This window comes from Ursus americanus, chromosome 3, assembly GCF_024610735.1.
Source record: "Ursus americanus isolate L20-20 chromosome 3, mUrsAme1.1.p, whole genome shotgun sequence".
In the NCBI taxonomy this organism is placed as follows: Eukaryota; Metazoa; Chordata; class Mammalia; order Carnivora; family Ursidae; genus Ursus; species Ursus americanus.
The window spans coordinates 93,071,208-93,092,230 of NC_142129.1; the positions used below are offsets into that span (position 1 = coordinate 93,071,208).

At 42.5% G+C, this 21,023-nt stretch overlaps 1 protein-coding gene across 1 annotated transcript in view; it reads left to right on the forward strand.

The window, feature by feature from the left end:
- Nucleotides 1-11,598, forward strand: part of HECW1 (HECT, C2 and WW domain containing E3 ubiquitin protein ligase 1) — a 419,927-nt gene extending 408,329 nt beyond the window's left edge. Inside the window, exons 25-28 of the mRNA XM_045793669.2 lie at nucleotides 880-1,026; nucleotides 2,419-2,533; nucleotides 4,528-4,726; nucleotides 11,288-11,598. Coding sequence (XP_045649625.2) covers nucleotides 880-1,026; nucleotides 2,419-2,533; nucleotides 4,528-4,726; nucleotides 11,288-11,399 — 573 coding nt within the window. The 3' untranslated portion in view covers nucleotides 11,400-11,598. The remainder of the gene's footprint in view (nucleotides 1-879; nucleotides 1,027-2,418; nucleotides 2,534-4,527; nucleotides 4,727-11,287) is intronic.
- Nucleotides 11,599-21,023: the final 9,425 nt, after the last annotated feature.

Here is a 21,023-nt window from a genome sequence, read left to right on the forward strand (position 1 = left end):
TGGATGGCAATTAGGATGTTAGAATTAGCCAGTATATTATAATTCACACTAGTCACCCAAGTGCTGGAAGAAAAAATAACCATTAGACTTCTGTGGCCTGTGTGTTTAGGGACCTAAGTCAATGAATGCCAAAAATACCTATACATTTCTTAAACCGATGGCTAAATACAGTTATGTCTCATTTGCCTTACAGCTTTGAGCGGTGAGGTGAACCCCTTAAGTGACTGACATTCTCTTTAAACACCAGCACTTTCTGATAAAAATGTCTACCATGTTATCCACCCTCTTGCCTTTCAAAGGATAGAGCACAGGTCCTAACTTTTCTTAATGATTCATTTGTCCCAACAAACAAGCACCACCATACTAAGTGGCCAGGTCATTCTCTGTTTCGTTTCTCAAGGTCAGTCTGCCATTCTTCACGTATAATATTTCCTACCGGCTGTAAAAACCATCTTCCCACCCTCTGCTATTTTCCTGTCGATGACCTGTTCTGGGTGGGGAGGCTGGTGGCTTTTGAGAATGTGATCTAATTGGGATTTGGGGGAATTGAGTCAAAGGACCTTCTGGTCCATCTGTTCCCCTGGGACAACGAGGGGCATTTTTCTTTTATTTCCATTATGCCTCTTGAGTTACAGAAATATGTTTCCCCTTTATAAAACAAACCAAAAAATGCAGCTTTTCTGAGGGGCGTAACCATCATCTGAGAAGAACCACATTTTTTAGTAACTTCCGGGAAAGGAAAAAGAATTCAGGAGGTTATAATGCTGAACCCATGTGAAGAAAACTTTTTGTAAATAGTTCATCCTCCTAGAATTGATATGTGTCACTGCAAGACCAGCGGAGTTGACAAGCATCACAATCTTTCTGTTTCCACCCAAGGTAACGGAAAGGGAGTTGAAGTCTGGAGGAGCCAACACCCAGGTGACGGAGAAGAACAAGAAGGAATACATCGAGAGGATGGTGAAGTGGCGGGTGGAACGCGGTGTGGTACAGCAAACTGAGGCCCTGGTGCGGGGCTTCTATGAGGTGAGACCAGGCCCGGCTGAGGAAGACAGGCTGCAGTCAGGGCCCTCATCACCAACACAGCTTGTGGGGGGAACAGAAGAAGAACCGAGGCAGGCAAAGGGCTCAGCTCCAGTCACCAGATTGCAAAGAGGAACACACTTGGGACAGATGAAGGAGGGGTCAAAGTTCTCTGGGAAGCCTAACTCTTGTGGTGGGTGAAAAATGCTCTCACAAAAATGGCGTTGCTGTGGCCCCCGTGTGCCAGACAGGAAAACATTCAGTATCTCCTGTCAAGATATGTGCATGCTGTGTTTCCCTCCATTCAGTGAAATGAAAATAAGAGACTTGAAGGCTTTGGAGGACATTTTCCACTCTTGCTAGATTTCTCTTGCGTTATAGTGTCACTTTGTGCCACGTAATCCATACTAAGGTGGTAAATCAAGGGGACAGGGACAGCTGCCAGCTTCCTGTGCCCCAGATGTTGACGTCCTTAACCTTTTGCAATTTAGAAACGAGACGCTGTGAATGTTTTCTCAGGGCTAGGGTCTTGGAAGGTTTTCTTTCCCTGCCCATAATGGAGAACAACATGGCTCGCTGGCTCGTCCTCCACGAGTCTGATCAGAGGAGCTGTTCAGTTGGGCCTGATAATATTTGGCAACAAAGCATAAAGTCAGAGCTCAGAGCTAGCAAAGGAGGTCTTTCCAGATCTTTGAGGAGGGGAGGAAGGAACTGAGGGGAGAAAGGAAGGGAAATATAGTTGTTTTAATATAGAATGCCCATTTCTAGGAAATAAGTCACAGTTGTGTGTGGAAGAAAGGATTCCTTTTAAGTGAAATGATACTAGTAAAAGCCCTCAAATCACTTCAGAATGTTTGGACCTTTTGCCTTTAAAATGCAATGACACTTGGGAACTTAAATGTGACTAGAGAAAGTCAAGTCAGATTTGCTTATTGGGGCACCTGGGTAGCGCAGTCGTTAAGCGTCTACCTTCGGCTCAGGGCGTGATCCCGGTGTTCTGGGATCGAGCCCCACATCAGGCTCCTCCGCTGGGAGCCTGCTTCTTCCTCTCCCACTCCCCCTGCTTGTGTTCCCTCTCTCGCTAGCTGTCTCTCTCTGTCACATAAATAAATAAAATCTTAAAAAAAAAAAAAGATTTGCTTATAACTTCATTCTGAGAGGGAGTATCAGAGGTAGTGAAAACCCTCGGGCCTTTTTTGAGTTCCCAGCTCATCAATGGGTTGTGTTTCAGAATGTTCAGGTCATGATTTTGAACTTAAACATGACAGTACATTGATCAAAAAAAAAAAAAAAAAAGTTGGAAATGATGGTCAGTGCCCCAGTGTAACCCACAGAAGTAATAATAAGGAATCTAACTTCAGTGCGGTTGGAGCTGAAGCCTGATCTGTATTCCAGGTTGTAGACTCGAGGCTTGTCTCCGTATTCGACGCCAGGGAGCTGGAGCTGGTGATAGCTGGCACGGCAGAAATCGACCTGAACGACTGGCGGAATAACACGGAGTACCGGGGAGGTGAGCTCGCCGGGCCCGCACAGACACCATTCACTGTTTAAAAAAAAAAAAAAAATGTATACTGAGGTGAAATTGACATAGCATAACATTAACCATTTTAAAGTGAGCGATGCAGTGGTGTTTGGTACCTTCACGATGTGGGGTCAGCACCATCTCTAGCTAGTTCCAAAACATTGTCCTCACCCCAAAAGGAAGCACCGTACTCATTAAACCATTACCTCCCACTCCTCCCTTCCCAGCCCTGACAACCATCGATCTGCACTCCATCTCTGTGGATTTCCTGTTCCGGGTATTTCATGTAAAAAGAGTCACATAATATGTGGCCTTTTGGGTCTGGTCGCCTTCATCCAGCTTACCGTTCCAAGGTTTGCCCATGCTGTAGCGTTTCAGTACTTCATTCCTTGGTGTGGTTGAATAATATTCCGTTATATATATATATACACACACATATCCCATATATATGTCATATAAATATAAAATAATACTCCATTTTATATCTACATATATAACATATATTCCATCACTTTTTAAAGACTACAAAAAACTTGGCCTTACTTCAGTACATGCGCAGAGTGGGCTCTCATAACAAGCCTTCCTGTAACTTCCATGCTGAATGTTCCTTCAGGGGACTCCCCACTGGGATAGTCTGTGGCCTAACTCCACGTAGATGCGTTACGGAGACCCACCACCCGAGGCCAGCTCCTGAGCTGGGTTACGTGCTGGCAGGGAAGTGTGTCCCCCTTCCTGTAGAATTGCAGCCCTGTTCCCCTCAATCTCGGTTTCCCACAACATGGTTCTGTTGTTTTCCAAACTCTATTTCCAGCCCTTCCCACCTATTTACCTTCACACTGCCGAACTCGTCTTCCTGAGACCTTATTTTTACCGGGCTCCTTCCTTACCCACAAAACAAACTCCTTATTACTAATAGGAGAGGCTTTTGAAAGTTTTTTTTTAAGGTTCAAAACCATTTCTTTGTGTGAAATATTACAGAGAAACCAATCAAAACCATAGAGAGAGAGAGAGAGGGAGGCCTGCCACCTCAGCCTCCCCCTTCTCCCCAGTGTACCCGGCCTGAGAGTCTCTGTGGGACCACTGGGCTCTTCCTGGCATAGTATGAACACTGCTGGCCTCAGGGGGCAAGTCCCAGCGTCTCTGCCTGGCTGCTCCAACCCTCTAAGGCCCCCAGTGAGCTTCCCTTCGGCCCTCACCAGACCCCGCTCTGTTGTAGTCAGCTTGCTGTTCCCTGCATACTTCTTCCTCATTCTCGCTGTCCTCCAGCCCTCCTGCCCTCCACTCGCTCAAAGCCTTCCCGCACTCAACACCTCACTTCTCTCTTTCTGCCCCAGCCCACAAAGATTTCTCCCATGTCAGGGTGCCTCTTGCATTTGCAGCACTGCTGAATCATTTACTGGAACTGGCTGACCCAAGCTTGCCCTCCCAACTCTACCGTGACACTGGCCCGACTGGCCCGACTGGCCTGAGAGCAGCTGCTCCAGGAGCACTAACGGCTGGGGGACATTCGGGCTTCTTCTGTTCACTAAGCTTGCCATTTACCTCCAGCCCTTCTTAAGTCCTAGACTCGCCCACCGTATGTGGTTACCAAGAGCTAAGACATCAGAACAGAGAAAATACAGTGAAATAATAGGTTGATGGAGGGTTTTGTCTCTTACGGTCCCAAGGATCTCTAGCTACTCCTTGTCTCATGTATACGAGGCAGGAAAATGGCTGGTGGGGTCCCAGGTGTTCACAGAGAAAGCAGACATCTCTGACGACTGCCCTCAGACCATAAGATCTTTTTATAAAATGTCTATTTTCTGCATCTGCTTTTGCTGTGAAACTTGACCTCGTTGCAGAGATTGTCTTAGACCATTAGAGAAACTGGCAGACCGACAGCAGCTGTTCAGATCTCATCACACCTGCGATATATGTCACCTCTCTCCCTTCCTCCTCCTCTCTGCGCATCCTCCCCGTCTCCGTCCTTCTGCTCCGTTCAGGTTATCACGATGGGCATCTTGTGATCCGCTGGTTCTGGGCCGCCGTGGAGCGCTTCAACAACGAGCAGAGACTGAGATTACTCCAGTTCGTCACGGGAACATCGAGCGTGCCCTACGAAGGTTTTGCAGCCCTCCGAGGAAGCAACGGGCTTCGGCGTTTCTGCATAGAGAAGTGGGGGAAGATTACATCTCTCCCCAGGTAGGGGCTCCTGCCAGCCTTCAGGAAACCCACCAAAGAGGGCCAGCATACTTTGATATTGGAGCTTGGGCGATGATCTTCTGGGATAGACTTCTTTCCTGCCACCCAGATTATTGTTATATGAGTTCTTGGTGAAAGGCAGGTGAATTTAGACCCTATTCTTCATGGGTTTTTGATTATCGATGGTATTTGGGCTGTAGTGTCATGGTCCATGTGTCAGTTGTGGGAAGCGATCCAATCTGTATGCAGCCCAATTTAACTTAAGGAGGAATGTCTCACCTGGTAAGGGCGGGAGGAGAGGCTGGAAGCCCAAAGTAGCCCTTCCAGCTCTGTATCCATACTTCTCCAGCACATCACTTGATACTCTGTAGGACGGGAATGCACACGTGTACATGTCACATTTTTCCTACTATGTTTTAACACATGTGAGGACAAGACCATGTGTATCTCAAGTCTCTACAGTGACTTCTGTATAGCAAGCTGTCAAGATTATTATGAGATAAATGCAGTAAAGGAGACCCTAGGGATCCAGGCAATTTCACAGAATGAATTCCCTATGCCATGAGTTTGAACACTTCCCGGGTCCTTCCTAGGCCACCTCGAGCCACCTTTTCCTGCTCAGTAAAAGAAAGAGCACTAAAGAGATTCTTCTGGATAGGTACCACAGTAATAAATACTGCTCGACAACAGAAGAAAAGATTGATCCATATTATTTTCTTCTACTATGATATGTTCTAATTATAAAAGAAGATTCGCATTTAATTCAGCTGTTCCCACGCGGCCTCCCAGATACTATGGCTAAATCCCAGTGGAAGGGTTCACTGAACTATGATTTGCCTCCAGATCTCCCAGACCTTCTAACGTCCTGAAGACAAGTCACCTGATGTCAGTGAGCGTCAGGAGGCCCAGGAAACAGAGCACATGCCCAGCTGGTCCGTAACAGCCTAAAGCCTTGGCACGATTTGCAGCCCTGGCCACACCCACTAGCCCAGCAGACCCTCGGTGCTCATTCACATGGGTCTGCTGAGAGCTGAGCCTACTGAATGAAATCTGGCAAGAAAATAAGGATAAAAAAGGGCAAGATTTCCATGTGTCTAGTTTAATGATAGATTTGGAAGATGAAACAGTCTGTTTTTGTTTTAGAGAAATGAGTTTGCATCACCTTTTGATGAGAGCCCACACACCCCACCCCCAGCATCGTGTGCACCCTGCAGAGTGGCTAAGACGCAACCATCTACCTTCCTAGAGGAGCTGATAGTGTAGGAAGGAACACAGCCTGATCGTTAGAAATCACAACACAAGGTGGAATCAGAGGAGCACTGAGAGAGGAAGGTAAAAGGAAGGTGCCTTGAAGATGTAGAATACAGACCAAACCCCGATCGAGTTGGGAAGAGGAGATGCCACAAGAAGATGGTACCTGGGTGGGCATTGAGGGGCGGTGAATGAGTAGAGGGGAATTCCAAGCTGAAGCAGCCGCCTGGGCAAGGCCTGGGCGTGGGAGATGGCCAGCATGTATTCAGGAAGGATCGCTGAACCAACATGGAGGACAAGATACCCAAAGGGATACACTCAAAGGGGATGAGATTGAGAAAGATAGTTTGGCGGGTCACAGAGAGAAGACTGCTCAGGAGTCTCTGTTTGATTCTTTAGGGAATGGAACTAGGCATCGCTTTTGTCATTTGGGGGTCACAGATTGAGTCTAATTACATATTTCCTTTGAGAAGCTTTGAAATGTACATTAATACTATTAACCCACACAAAGAGCTTATAAGATGGACATTGGGCTTATAATCGGGCTATTCACATCTGGGCCAAGGCATTCCTAAAAAAGTTGCCGTTCTGCAAACCCCAGAGAGGATTCCTTGGGGAGGCAGAGATTCTACCCTGGGCCAAGAGGGTCCCAAGAATCAAGTGCTGAGATGCCTCTGGGAGGACAGTGAAAATGACCCCCTGGAGAGTAACCCCTAACTAGCCTTCCTTGTACATTTTCTGAAGATCCAAGAACCTAAAAAGGGTCACCAATGTGTTCAGAGAAAGAAGTAACTTCTGACTTCCAAGAACAGTAGTTTGGGTAGACCTAGCCAGATCACGTGGCAGATGGCAGGAAGCCCAGAGGCTGGCAGGAGGGCCAAACAGACACAGGGCGACCCAGGACTTCCCAGAGAACGTGAGCCCAGTGCACACTGCCCACACTGGGAGGAGAGGTGGTCTGGAGCTGCTTTGTTCTAAGATCTGCCCCCTATGGAGCGGCAACTGGCTTCCCAGATGACAGTGCCAAATAGTGTCACAACCCAACCTGAATCCTAGCCCAGGCTAAATAAAACCTTTGTATCAATTCAAGACCTTGCCTCCTAAAAACTGTAGGAGAGTTAGGAAGGAGGACTTAGAGGGTAGTGGTTTCCAGGGTGTAATTTTACAGTGTCCGATGAAGAAACTTCAGTATCAGATGGGTGGGATAGTCACTGGGGTTGAGGTCAAGGTGCTGGCAGGTTAGGGCATTGAACAGGTCATCCATGTGGACTCAGATACTACTGTCTGCTGGGAACACCTGAAATGGGAAGGATTTAAGCAAAGTACCAGAGATTTTAATAAATGTAATTAGCTGGAAGGTCAGAAGGTATGGAAGATATATCTAGGTCCCTGGCTTCCAAACTTTTTAACCACAGGCCACAGAAAACAGTATTTTACATAACCCAGTACATGCATATCTATGTGCGTGTGTGTGTGTGTGTGTGTGTGTGTGTGTGTGTGTGTGTCTGAAATGCAAGTTCCTCAAAACAACACTTTACCTTCTTGCCTGCAGATAACATGCCCTATCTTCTAATCTATCCTATCTGATTGAAATAAAATGCCAGATAAAACCTGTAGTTAAAGGGAAAAATATCTAAATGGCACAAGATTCAAAGGAACAGGATTTTTTAAACATTTGATTCCCTCTTATTTTTTTATTTCTTTATTCGGTTTTATGGAAATATACTTGACATAGGACGTTACGTTAGTTTCAGGCGTACAGCATGGTGATTCCACAAGTCTCTAAGTTATGCTGTGCTCGCCATGAGTGTGGCTGCCGTCTACAATGCCATGGCGATGCCACTGACTATATTCCCTGAATGTGCCTTTTATTATTGTGACGTATTCATTCCGTAACTGGAAGCCTGTACCTCCCACTCCCCTGTACCCATTTTGCCCATCCTCCTACCCCCTCACCTCTGGCCACCAGCAGTTTGTTTTCTGCGTTTATGAGTCTGTTTCTGCTTTTTGTTTGTTTGCTTTGTTTAATTTTTAGATTACACATATAAGTGAAATCATTTGGTATTTGTCTTTCTTTGTCAGACTTGTTTCACTTAACATAATGCCCTCCAGGTCCTTCCCTGTTGTCACCAATGGCAAGATCTCATCCTTTTTTTTATGGAGTAAAAGGAACGGAAACTTTTGATCAAAGATTGAAAAGCAAGGATCTAGAATTGGCAGTGGGGAGAAAGCAGGGTGCTCACCCATGTCACAGAATGCGGCAGAGTGGTCACTGGCCATCTCCACTTATGGGGACTGAGAAGGGATGCTAGGACTTGTAGGCCATGTCCAGGAAGGAAGAGTGGGAGAGTTTCCTTACTATGGAACAAAGACTGGGGAGGGGACAGAGGGGAGGCTCCAAAGGAAAGAAAAGCATGGAAGCTGGTCAGAGTAGACACAGCACAAGACAGCATGGAGATGGAATAAAGGAGGGGAGAGAAACTTAGGGGTTTACATTTGGAGTAAGGATCAGGGATTCCAGAACTCTGAGTCACAGGCAGATTGGCATAAAAGTTGCAAACAGAATTCTAACAACATGCTTCCCTGCAGGTGTAAACTGAGCCCAAGCCCAGGTGGAGGGGAAGGCCTGGTTAAGGTGGGCAGCTGGCTTACTCTCTAGGGATGGCTCTCAAGGGGACGGGAGAGGTGATTTTGCCGCCCTACTGGACATTCAGCGATGTCTGGAGACATTCCTTGTGGTGCTATGGGCATCCAACAGGTAGAGCTCAAAGATGCTTCTGAACACCTTCGATGCACGGGACAGCCCCTCCCAACAGACAGTAAGTTTAAAATGTTAGTAGTGCCAAGGTGAGAAATCCTGCTCTGTGGACCCTAAGGCTACAAGGGAGGCTTCAGAGAGCCATCGGGATTTCAGAAAAGAAACTGACAACCACTGAGAAGCCATAGAGAAACCAAGGGGGGAGAGGTGTTCGAGAACAAAAGATGCCTAAGGCTTTTAAAGAGCTTGAGGACGTGGGCGTAGAGAATGGGTCTCTGGATTTGGGGATCAAGAGGTTCTTGAAAAGGTTGGACAGGCGTAGGTTCAGTAGTGACGAGAGTGAGAACCATCTATACAGCGAGGCTGTGGTTGGATGGTGGAAGAAGATGGCACGAAGGGAAGACAGGACTTCTAAAACCGGCCTCACCTCTCGCTGAACAACGAGCAGCAGAGAGTGGTGATTTGCTTGCTTTTAGTAGTATTGTTTGCTTTCGACCAGCCTCAAAGTGGTCTCTTCTGGGAGGAAGCATACTCTCTTTGGCATTGGTTACCATCTTAATCAATAACTTGGAAAAAAGTCAAGGAGACAGGGAGATCAATCGTGCAGACGGTACAAATGAGAAGGGCAAATAGTACAGTGATTGACACGATCTAAATCCTGAATTATCTCAAAATGCCAGAATCCTAGATTAACAGCAACAGAGTGAAAATTGAGCTGGCATGATTGAGAAGATCCGTGTGGAGTTCCAGGATATCAATGCACAAATAGCAGATCAGGGAGATTCACTTGCCAGTAGTTTATGTGGAAAAGGCTGAGGGTCATGCATCGCCACAGCTGTGACACAGTTCCTGCAATCCTAACTGCAGTTGTGGTTGCATCAAGAGACTCTCATGTTTAACTGATGATTCACAGATTACAAAAGGCATTTCTGTGTATTCTAACATCGGTCCTCACCACAAACCCCTGAGGTACACAGAACATATATTATTACCCCCATTTTACAAGTCAGAAAACTGAGGCTCGGAAAGATTAATTGACTTTCCCAAGGTGATAAAGCTAATAAGTGGCTAGACTGCGATAGAGGTCTTGCAACCCCTGGTTTCATGCTTTCTCCACCACCCCAACGCACCCCGGAGGACTGGGCCCAGTGCCCAGGGAGGAAAGTGAGCAGACGCTCTGTAGTGTCAGAACCACACCTGGAGGACTGTAAGCATTTGAGAATGCTAAATTGAATCATGATGTGATTGTGTTCGTTCATTCTAGTTTACAGACTAGAATCTATTTAAGAGAGTTAACCAAAGTTGGTGATAAATACAGTAAAAGCAATTCAAAGAAACTCTGGGTGTTCACACAAGGTTTGGAAGAGGTGCCATTTGCTAATGCTTTCAGACTATTCCCAGAAATTACCTTTTACAGAATTCATTTGGTTTGCAAATACGGGATTTCTTGCTGTAACATTTCCACTCATGAGTGCCAGTTAAAAAAAAAACTGGTGTCTGTTCATATCTCACGCCTAACTAGTTCAGCTAGGTTCAAAAGCATACTTGGGATTGTCCTGCCCCACTTAACATACTTAACCAGAGCCCAAAGTATGTCCTAGTTTTAATCTTTCTAAACGTAGAGAAGCCACTGTCATTGTCATCCTACTCATTCTACCGAGTGCTCTTCCACTTTTACTCAGATGAGTTTAGGTAAAATATTTTAATTATTCTCTTGTGAAGTCAACATAGGCCTACCGGACTCTTAGATCATAATCTGAGACCTCGACTAATCGTGGCTTGTTTTGATGCTTCTTCCCACTTAAGCCCTTGAGGCCTAAGGCCGGGTGCACTGCTATCCTTTGCCCAACATTGGAGCTTGTGGGGGAGGAGTTTGGGGGTAGTTTCCCAAGGGCAATGAGGGAGCCATGACCAGGAGAAGGAGGAATGAATGTTGAGAGGCAAACACAGCAGTATCCTCCCCCTGAGCACTGCATCAACCTCATCAGGAACTCTGAAAACAAAGGTATAAATAATACACAACTTCCCTGGGGATCTTCTAATTAGAAGAATTCAATATCCCAGATGAAATTCAAATGAAGGGAGAAAGGTTGCTTTGGTTAGAGTTTTGTTCATTTGTTTGTATATATACTTGTTTTGTGATATTTTATCTTCTTTTATTTTTTATTATTTTATTTCATTTCACCTTAATGTGCCCTTTTTTGTGCTGGTTGGCTTCTCAAACCACCACTGCAACACACCACCCCTTCTAGGGAGCAAAACGCATTAAGTTAATCTTGAGCTGCACCCATCCACCTTCCTCCCTACTTTGGTACAGCCTTTGGCCGCAACCAGAGATTCCATAAAAACAAAGAACATCTGACAGGGAGAAACTAGTCAGGTGAGTTGACGTTCCACAGGAGAAACCTGTTCTGGGCCTCTTGGGCTCCCCAAATCACGGCTGTGCTCACTTTTTCTTTGCTTCTGCTTCATAGCTACAGACGGATCACAGATACAGGTACCAGTTGTACCTTTGAAACAAACGCCTTCACCAGTCTTTTTTCCCCATTCAGGGCACACACCTGCTTCAACCGACTGGATCTTCCACCGTATCCCTCCTACTCCATGTTGTACGAAAAGCTGCTGACAGCAGTAGAAGAAACCAGCACCTTTGGACTTGAATGAGGAAATGGAAACTCACCTGACATTTTCCCGGCAGTCACATCACCCTTTCTGGGATGATCCGCTTGCCCTTTCCCTGAATCGATCTCCTTTGATTTTGGTATCCCATGATTTTTATTTTCAAACCAAATCAGGATTGACAAAAGCTGTGCATGAAGAACTGCCTTCTTCTGAGATCCAACCTTCAGGCTTATCTCCTCTATTCTCGATGAACTGCTAGCCTGTATGCAATATTAAACAGCAGCTGTCTCAAGGTCTGTGTGCATCTCCACATACCTCCATTACTAACAATGAAATAGGAATGCAAGTTATGCTACACTTGACCAAATGGTAATAAAAGTTTACTTCCATTTATATAATTTTAGGGAAATTTGAGCATTAAGCATTCCGAGCTTTTATACGCCCATGTCTTCTGAGCAGAGCCACCATTTTTTATAATTTCTAACAACCAACTCCAGGTCTAGGAGCCAATCAACAATTTCTTTTCCTCCCACTCTCCTTTTCCCCGTGCATACCATCCATCCAAAAACAGCAGTGGCAAAGCTGAAATTTTTGTACATTCAACTCATGAGTCATTATGTGGCGTCAGTCCCATCAGCTGGAATGAGCCTAGACATACGGTGCAAATATTACACTTTCCAACAAATGACAACAGCAAGGAAGACGCCTCCTGCTGATGCAACACAGTGCATCTCAACGGTGGTGGGGATTGTGGCTCAACCCGAGTTGAGAGAAGTCTAGGTGGGGCGCGTCCTTGGTGAACGCCCACCGCACAAGAAGCAGAAACTTGTGCGCATGGAGATCTCGCTACATAGCATAAAGATGAGGCTTCTACCCCCACTGTGTTGTGTAGGGTGTGATGAAGCAAACAGGAGAGAGGGAAGAAGGCCCTATTAGGTTGGTTTGAATACCTGAGTTCTGTACTGTTTTATTTTGCTTTGCTTTCTTCGGTCTAGCTACAGTTCTCCTTCACAAAGGGAAAAAAAAAACTATGATAATCTCATGACTTTCGTTAAAGGTAATTGGCCAACCAACTTTTGTTTTATCTTTGATATTGTTTTTTTCACGCTACTTTCTTTTTTTCTTTTCTTTATTGTCGTGTTCGAATTCCTTCGCATCTGATTGTCCACAGGGACACGTTAAATGAGAAGCTGCAGAGAGCGCTGTTGCTTGTCCGGGATCAAGGGCAATATAACACTCCATCCACAACAATCCTCCAGGAGCCGACACCTAACACCCCCCAAGGCACGTCGATTTGTCAAAATAGATATCCAGTTTCTTTGAGCACTCAGTAAAGAGATATCTCAGAAAACTTAGTGTTTTCAGAAAAACAGTTGCAGGCTCCAAAGACAGCCTAACCTCTTGATTATATTTGGAATAAGCCCAAACATAATGGTCATTTCTATTTTTCTAACCTTGTTATCCATGTTGTCTGAAATGTGTCATAAGTGAAAGTGTTTTTCTTCACTGGGAAAAGAAGAGCTTGAGGGGCCCCACTGTTGAGATGTCACATTGTTACTTCCAATATATTAAACAAAGGAGAAATGTAAGACAAAGTTAATTGGACAGGAAGCCGTGCCTGGTGCGCATTGTATCAGTGTGTGTTTGGGCACTGAGTTGTGTTTCCTGGGCTCCAAAATGAAACTTCTTTTAGTAGGAATTATTTATAACGCCCAGCACCCTTTGCTGCGTGTATCTGTTGCCAATTGGGAAATAATATGTTACAGAAATGTAGCTTTCTATTGCCCTCTAAAAAGAATATTTACCAAGATAAGATGGAATGTGTAAGTTACATAATACAAATTTCAGGGACCTGTAAAATACAGTACACATTACAGTGTCTGAAAAGTTATGGGTTCTAATGGAGCTATTATTTATAAAATCAGAGCATACGGATTATGCAAATCATTTCACCATTTTACCTCTTTGAACAGCTTCTCTAGTATAGGGTGTCTTTCATTTTTAGAACTTGGTGTTACCCATGCGTAAATACACATTAATTCAAGCACTCGATTCTTTTTTTAGTCCTTATTTGTTAGGCACTGGCAAGGGAGGAAAATGTTCAGAAGAGGGAACCTGCTCCTGGGAGCTTTGCAATTTACACAAATATCTAATTAATATAATAATTAGATTACTTGATATCTATTCTACCCATACCCAGAAGGAACAAGGTAGCCTAGAAAATATATAGAGACAGATAACTTGGGCATAAATGGTTTTTCAGCCAACTTTTCCTTCTTCCTATTCCCCCTCCTCCCACCCTGATGCCCTGACTCTAAACGTATCCCACAAAGCATTGCAGGATCAGTATTTTGTGAAAGTATAAAATTCCAAAAAGAAATACTGATGTCAAAGTCAGCTCAAAGGATGCAAAGCTTGCTTAACAGGGTCCCAGATTGTACTACAGCTTTGCAAAGAGTCCTAAAGGAAGGTAAACATAGAGAAAAAGAGCCCATATAGTTGTTATGGAAAGATCCTATGATTTCTCTATGTTCCAAGTGATGTTTCTTTAGCTATTATTCCCTAATATATGAGGCTGGAATACATGTAAAGTGTGTGTGTGTGTGTGTGTGTGTGTGTGTGTGTGTGTGTGTGTGTGTGTAATTATGCTATTAATTCCACTAGCTGGAGGTGTAACCCTCCCCCAATCATATGACACAGTGAGTGAGGCAGACCTGTTTGTTACCACTTGAATTTTTTTTTTAATTTAAAGTATGAGTTTTCTCCATGGAGGCATATTAGAATATTAATCACTTATAAACCACAATTCCCCTAAAACAAGACCTTTTAGAGCTCGTTTGGGTAAGAGCATATTACCCTTAATTGGGGAACAAATGAGAACAATAAATAAGAGAAAACTTACATTTCAAGTAGAAAAATACTTTTAAAATGCTATGAAGTATTATAATAATTTCATAGATATGACATTTTATTCTATGATATGAAGATGATAATCCTAAAAATAGAAATTGCCTCTGCTAGGTCGGGAGTTCTTTGTAACTTCCTGTGTATATAAGTTGGCAGCAGTCATGAGAACTTTTTACCACTATCACCAATGTAGCACAATTGTTTGAAGGACAATGAGGAAATTAAGAAAAAGAGACAAAGGATCCGTTGGCAGGCTTCTAAATCTTTTTTCTCTTTAATACATGACCATATGTCCATTAATGGTAAGTATCTTTGTATGGCAAGTCAATAAGCCAGACTTTCCAGAACAATTCTAATGTTACATCTTTGGTATCTGTCAGTCCATGTGTCAAACCATGTGTCCAAAATCTGGGTTCAAAAAATTTCTCAGTTGCCACAAATGTTTTCCCAGTCAAGATGAAACACTTTCAAATGAAAGTAGTTAGAACTTTACATAACAAATGTGGTGCTTTATTATTATTATTATTATTATTATTATTATTATTATTATGTACTTCAGTGTTCATTATTAAAACTACTGCAATACTATATCATAAAAATCTGGGATGGATGTTCTAGCCATCATAGGGTCCAAAAGAGAAAATGTTATTTTCCTGTTAGTGACATGTAGTCCCTTTGTTCTAGTAGAAAAAAAAAAAAGGTGCCTAGAGGTAGTAGATAGAGTAAATATTGTTCCATTAGCCTACGTCCTGCAGCTTCCAATTTATCTAAGGAAATGTCTATAACAATTTTGTTAAAAGTCTTTGTTCTAGTCCATAGCAGGAGAAGTCCACATTACTGGGCTGATTTTGCTTACATCAACAAGAAAAATGTCACGTGATACTCAGGCCGAGCTTTCTCTTCCATCATACCACCTTCAAGGAATGTCAATAAACTCACTTTGGTATGGCATTGTGTGTGCTCCTTATTGCAAACACAGGTCTAGGGTAATGCATAACAATTTGCATCATGCCTGTGCTCTCACTGGATGTAAGCAATGAAACAACACGGAAGGCTGCCAGCTGCCGTGATAAACAATCCCTGGAAAATTATTTATCAAAAAAGCAGAGTATGTATGCACAAATCCGTGAATAAGGGAACAGGTTGTGTAACGAGTTCCTTGTGTATGCCTGTTAGAACCATACACAAGCCACGTGGGCTTCGTTTGTGAGTGTCCTTTATGTTGAACCAGCCATACACAGGCTTACTAAATCCCTACATGTGTAGATGTTTCTACAAAGACTTCGGGCTGCAGCCTCACACCCAGGGGGACCCTGAGAAAAGAGTCAGCACTAGGCAAAAATGTGTCCAGTGGCACATATCAGAACTCCCAATATCACAACAGTCTTGGGAGCCTGTAAAAGAAAAATCGTGTGGCTGTCACCGGGCAGTCAGAAGCTGATTTATTCTTTGAGGGGGAAAAAAAACTTATTAGGAAGTGTGGGTAGGACTGAGAGAAAGAAAAACCCTGAGAAGTCTCAATATTGTACTTTTATGCACATTCTGGGTTTACTTTAGATTATAACTGAAAATAATTTTTCTCTTAGAGCATAAGAAAAAAATTAGCCTAAGCCATAATTTACAGACAGTAGATGATATTATTCTATATTTTAATCTGATCATTATTCTGAAATCAAGATTAGATTTCAGATCTCCTGATTTCTATGGCCATGCTTTTCCCATAGGCCGTGCTGACAACTGTAAAAAAAAAAAAAGAAACAAACAAACAAACAAAACCAAAAAACACATATACTTTAGAGCCCAGACGCAGTTAGGTACGTTTATAGAGGATGGTTCCCCAACAGAATAAATGAAGAGAGAGTTAGGGAAGGTCAGGCTAACCTTTATCCCTGCTGCAGAAATCATCACATTTTAAGACATTTAGGCACTTTTGTCTGACTAATTTTATCTTGGAGACAAAGAATCTGAGACCAGGAGAAATGATTTGCTCAAGGCCACTAAGCTTTATCTTGAGAGCTAAAGGTATGCCCTGTTGCAAAATATCCCTTGGGTTCCTGAGCTCCTGGACCTGGTATAACCATCAAGACATTGGCCAGGAGGGTGGGAGAGCTGGAAGCGGTTATCTGTTAGGCATGCCATGGGATGTCCACGTGTACTCACCAAAGAAGGATGCCTACGGCTATAGCCCCTCTGGATGAGTTTGCGGGGGCTGCTGCAACAGAGGACCACAAACTGGTGGCTTAACTAAGGCTTAAAGTTCAAGATCAAGGTGATGGTGAGGTTGATTCCCTCTGAGAGAGAACTTGTTCCATCCCTCTCTCCTAACTTCCAGGGATTCGCTGGCAATCTTTGGTCCTCCTTGACTTAGAGACCTCGGCTTTCTTCTTCATGTGACATTCTGTGTGTGTGTATGTGTGTGTGTGTCCAAATTTCCCCTTTCTATAAGGACAGCAGTCATGTTGGGTTAGGGCCCACTCTATGACCTCATTAACTTGGTTACCTCCGTAAAGACTCTAACTTCCAATAAGTTCACATTCTGAGGTACTGGGAGTTAGGACTCCAATGTATCTTTTATGGGGGACACAATCCAATCCCATACTATCCTCCTTCCGGCCCCATGAATCACTGTCATCAGCCCCAACAGTAATAGTAATAATAATAGAAGCTAACTTATATTTAGAACCACACTATTCACCAGGCTCTTTAATTGCTGTAATAATAATCACAGAAGGAATAAAATCATTGCCTATAAGTTTACTGCTTGTTACAATAGTTTAGTATAATAAATCAATAATTAACATTGTGGTATCTAATCAATGGATTAATGAAGATGACTGTGATCACAATAAATTTTTCACTACTTAAGAAGAACTAATTTTTGCTTTTCATGTATAACCCTATGAGATAACTTATATCCCTATCTTAAAGTGAAAAAACCCTGAAACATAAAGAAGTTAATTAATTTGCCCAAAGTAAATGGTATAGCCAAGATCTGAATGAGAGGCTGGGCTCCCTCCAGAGCCCAGACACTCAACCACCAACACACACTACCTTTCTTGAATTAACCATTTATTGAATACTTGTTACGTGCCGGGTCCTGTGCTGGGTACAGGGGGAAAACGGCAGTCTTTGCCTCAAGGAGTTCAAGGTCTAGCAATATTCAATTCATTCTTCTGCGTCATGTGAGATTTGGCCCCTGTTTTTGATATGAATATTCCCTCCCCCTGCAACCCCGCCCCAGCTCCTGAATAAGATATGATGTCACTAAAAAATAATAATTAATAAGCAAAATGCTATGGGGAAAAGAAAACAGGAGCCATTGGCTCCATTGGAGAGGAAAGACAGACAGGGATGAATTAGTAAACAGAGAAGGAACTGGAAATGACTGAATCAGCCTAAGAACCTTCATATCTTGAAGACCTGGGAGATGACGGCTACGAAGAGATTTATTTTAATGCCCAGAACCTCTAAGTGAATTAGTGTCAAAACCTGTTGAAATTAATCATGTTATATATGTCTCTCTCTTTATACTCTACTGTCACGGAAGTACATGCCTAGTGTAAAAAGAGTATACACACATGGGGAGCAGTGGTGAGACCAGGCTAACTCAATCAACGATGAGATGACCCCCTAGGTATCTGAGTAAACACAGTCAAGATTTTGTGATTGTTATACATTATTGTTGTGGAAAGTGGATAACCAATTCAAAGACCATTAGGCATCTTTTCCTTTCTGGGATAACTTTTGAAACCAAGCACAGAAAGTTCAGTTTAATGGTACGAATGCATCCACCATGCGTGGTAGCCACTGCTTAATTTAAATGAATAATGATACTGAAGGCAGAAGAGAAATTGGCATATTTACACGAGCTCATCAACAAAAAATTATAAAATGCATGAGAAACTCCAGTGCTAGGAAAGAGAATCCACAGATAGAATGAACAGGAAAAACTCGAAATACACCGCAATCTAAGAGAGGTATAAGGTAAGTACTTTTAAATGTTCAAACAGACAAGGAAATAATAGAACACATAAATTACAAACAGGAAATTATAAACCTAGAAAGGCAGGCTTGAAAAGGACAATACTGTGCTTTTTTCCTTTTTTTTTTTTCCTGGAATAAGCCACTTGAAGTCTTTAAGTATTTAACTTGTATGAAAATGTGTAGCAGCTCACAGCACTTGAAAGATGTAGCTTCTAAAATAAGTGAATGGATATTTTTCATATACATGTGTTTACAAAATGTACTTTTATCAGAATTGCATGGTAAAAATAAATAAATGCTCTGTTAGTTTTTATTTTACAAATTCAAGTTCGGGTTGAGATAAGAATGCACAAATGCTGAACTTCTACCCTAAGAATGTTGAACTTCAACTTTCAAAAAGTAGACTTATAGGTGTTTAATAAATGTTTTTAAAATTTGTCTGTTATAGTAAATATAATTTGTTTCACTGGCATAGCAACACATATGTATACATAAATATGATTTGGGTTTTTACCAATTGTTATTAATTTGTATAATTTATGAATCAAAATTCTTTGAATTTATAGTTCAGTAAGCTTCATTTATTTTGAGACTATGTATTATGTGTATATAAGTTAATGATTGTTAGGTCTCCTTGGTGGCTTGTTTCTTTTACAAATATGTAATGACCTTCTTAGTCCCGAACGGTATTCACCTAAAATTCTACTCTCTTGGTTCTTAAGAGTTATTAAGAGTCCTATGAATATCTACATTCATCTTACCCATAAGATCTTTACCCAACACATGGAGAATACGCATTCTTCCGAAGCACATGAAACATTTCCCCAAAAAAAGACTACAATGTCTCAATAAATGCCAAAGAAATGATAGCCCCACATTCTCTGACCATAATTAAAAGCCGGTACTTAAAAAAATTATTTACCATGAGATAATAACAAAACATGTGTTATCCCTAACTCATGGAAACAGCTAAAACGTCTCTTACACTGACATATTCAACCGGGCAATGAACATCTCTATTTAGTGGGCTAATAAATCATACTTATATCACTCAGGGTTTTGATCAGGAAAGTATGGTCACTCTGATCCAGAATTTATTACAGAGACAGACCTTACACAGTTGTGGGAGCTGGGGAATAAACCTATGGAAGCTTTGCAGCTAATGGTTGACCTGAATCAGGAAGAAAAGCCAGATATAAAGCAGGAATGAACTAGAATAAAGAACTAAGATAAACTGAAACCCATGAGAACAAATTAGAAGCCTCCTCAGGTTGGTAACCTTCTGAAGGCAATGGTTCCTTTCATCATGGCGCTGCACGCATTCCTGACCCAAGTCTCAGAGACACTGGAGAAAGAGAGCCTCTCCTAAACTCTTCACCTAATCCGCCAGCAATTCCTGTTGGGCCGAGCTCAAAAGAATTCCATTATTTTTCATCAATCCCATCACCATGTCCCTAGTCTGAGCCACAGTAATTGCATGTCTGTGTGATTGTCACAGTCTCCTAGCCAGCCTTCCTATATCCAGTTCACAACGCTACAGTCTATGCTCGATGATGCAACCAAATAATCATAAAACACGTGTTAAATCATGTCACTCTTCAGTTTAAATCCTTCCATGGTTTCCCGTCAGTTTTTTTTAAGATTTTATTTATTTATTTATTTATTTATTTATTTATTTATTTATTTATTTGACAGAGAGAGAGAGCATGAGTGGGGGAAGGAGCAAAGGGAGAGGGACAAGCAGACCCTGTGCTGAGCGTGGAGCCAGATGTGGGGTTTGATCTCGGGGGCTTGATCTCATGACCCTGAGAATATGCCCTGAGCTGAAACCAAGAGTCAGATGCTCAACCGACTGTGCCCCAACCTAGAAATAAATTTAACCAATGAAGTGAAAGATCTATATGCTGAAAATTATGAGACATTGATGAAAGAAATTGAAGATAACACAAATAAATGAAAAGACATACCATACTCATAGGCTGGAAGAATTAGTATTATTTAAATGCTGATACTACTCAAAGCAATCTACAGATGCAATGCAATCCCTACCAAAATACCAATAATATTTTTCACAGAACTCGAACAAATAATCTTAACATTTGTGTGGAACTGCCAAAGACCTAGAATAGCAAAGCAATCTTGAGAAAGAACAAAGTCGGAGGTATCATGCTTCCAGATAAAACTACACCACAAAGCTACAGTAATCAATACAGCATGTTACTTGCACAAAAATAGACACATAGATCAATAGAACAGAATAGGGAGTCCAGAAATAAACCCATGCTTATATGGCCAATTTATAACAAAGGAGGCAAGAACATACAATGTGGAAAAGATAGTATCTTTAAAAAGTGATTTGGGAGGGGCACCTGGGTGGCTCCGCTGGTTAAGTAATTGCCTCTGGCTCAGGTCATGAGCCCAGGGTCCTGGAATCAAGCCCCACATTAAGCTCTCTGCTCAGTGGGGAGCCTGCTTCTCCCTCTCCCTCTGCCTGTCACTCTGCCTGCTTGTTCTCTCTCTCTCTCTCTGTCAAATAAATAAATTAAATCTTTAAAAAAATAAAATAAAAGTGGTTTGGGAAAACTGGGCAGCTACATGCAAAAGAATGAAACTGGACCGCATTCTTATACCATATTCAAAAATCAACTCAAAGAGGATTAAAAACTTAAATGTAAACCTGAAACCATAAAAATCCTAAAAGAAAACACAGGCAGTAAGCTCTTTATAACTCTCAATATTTTTTGGATATGCCTCCTCAGGCAAGGGCAAAAAAAT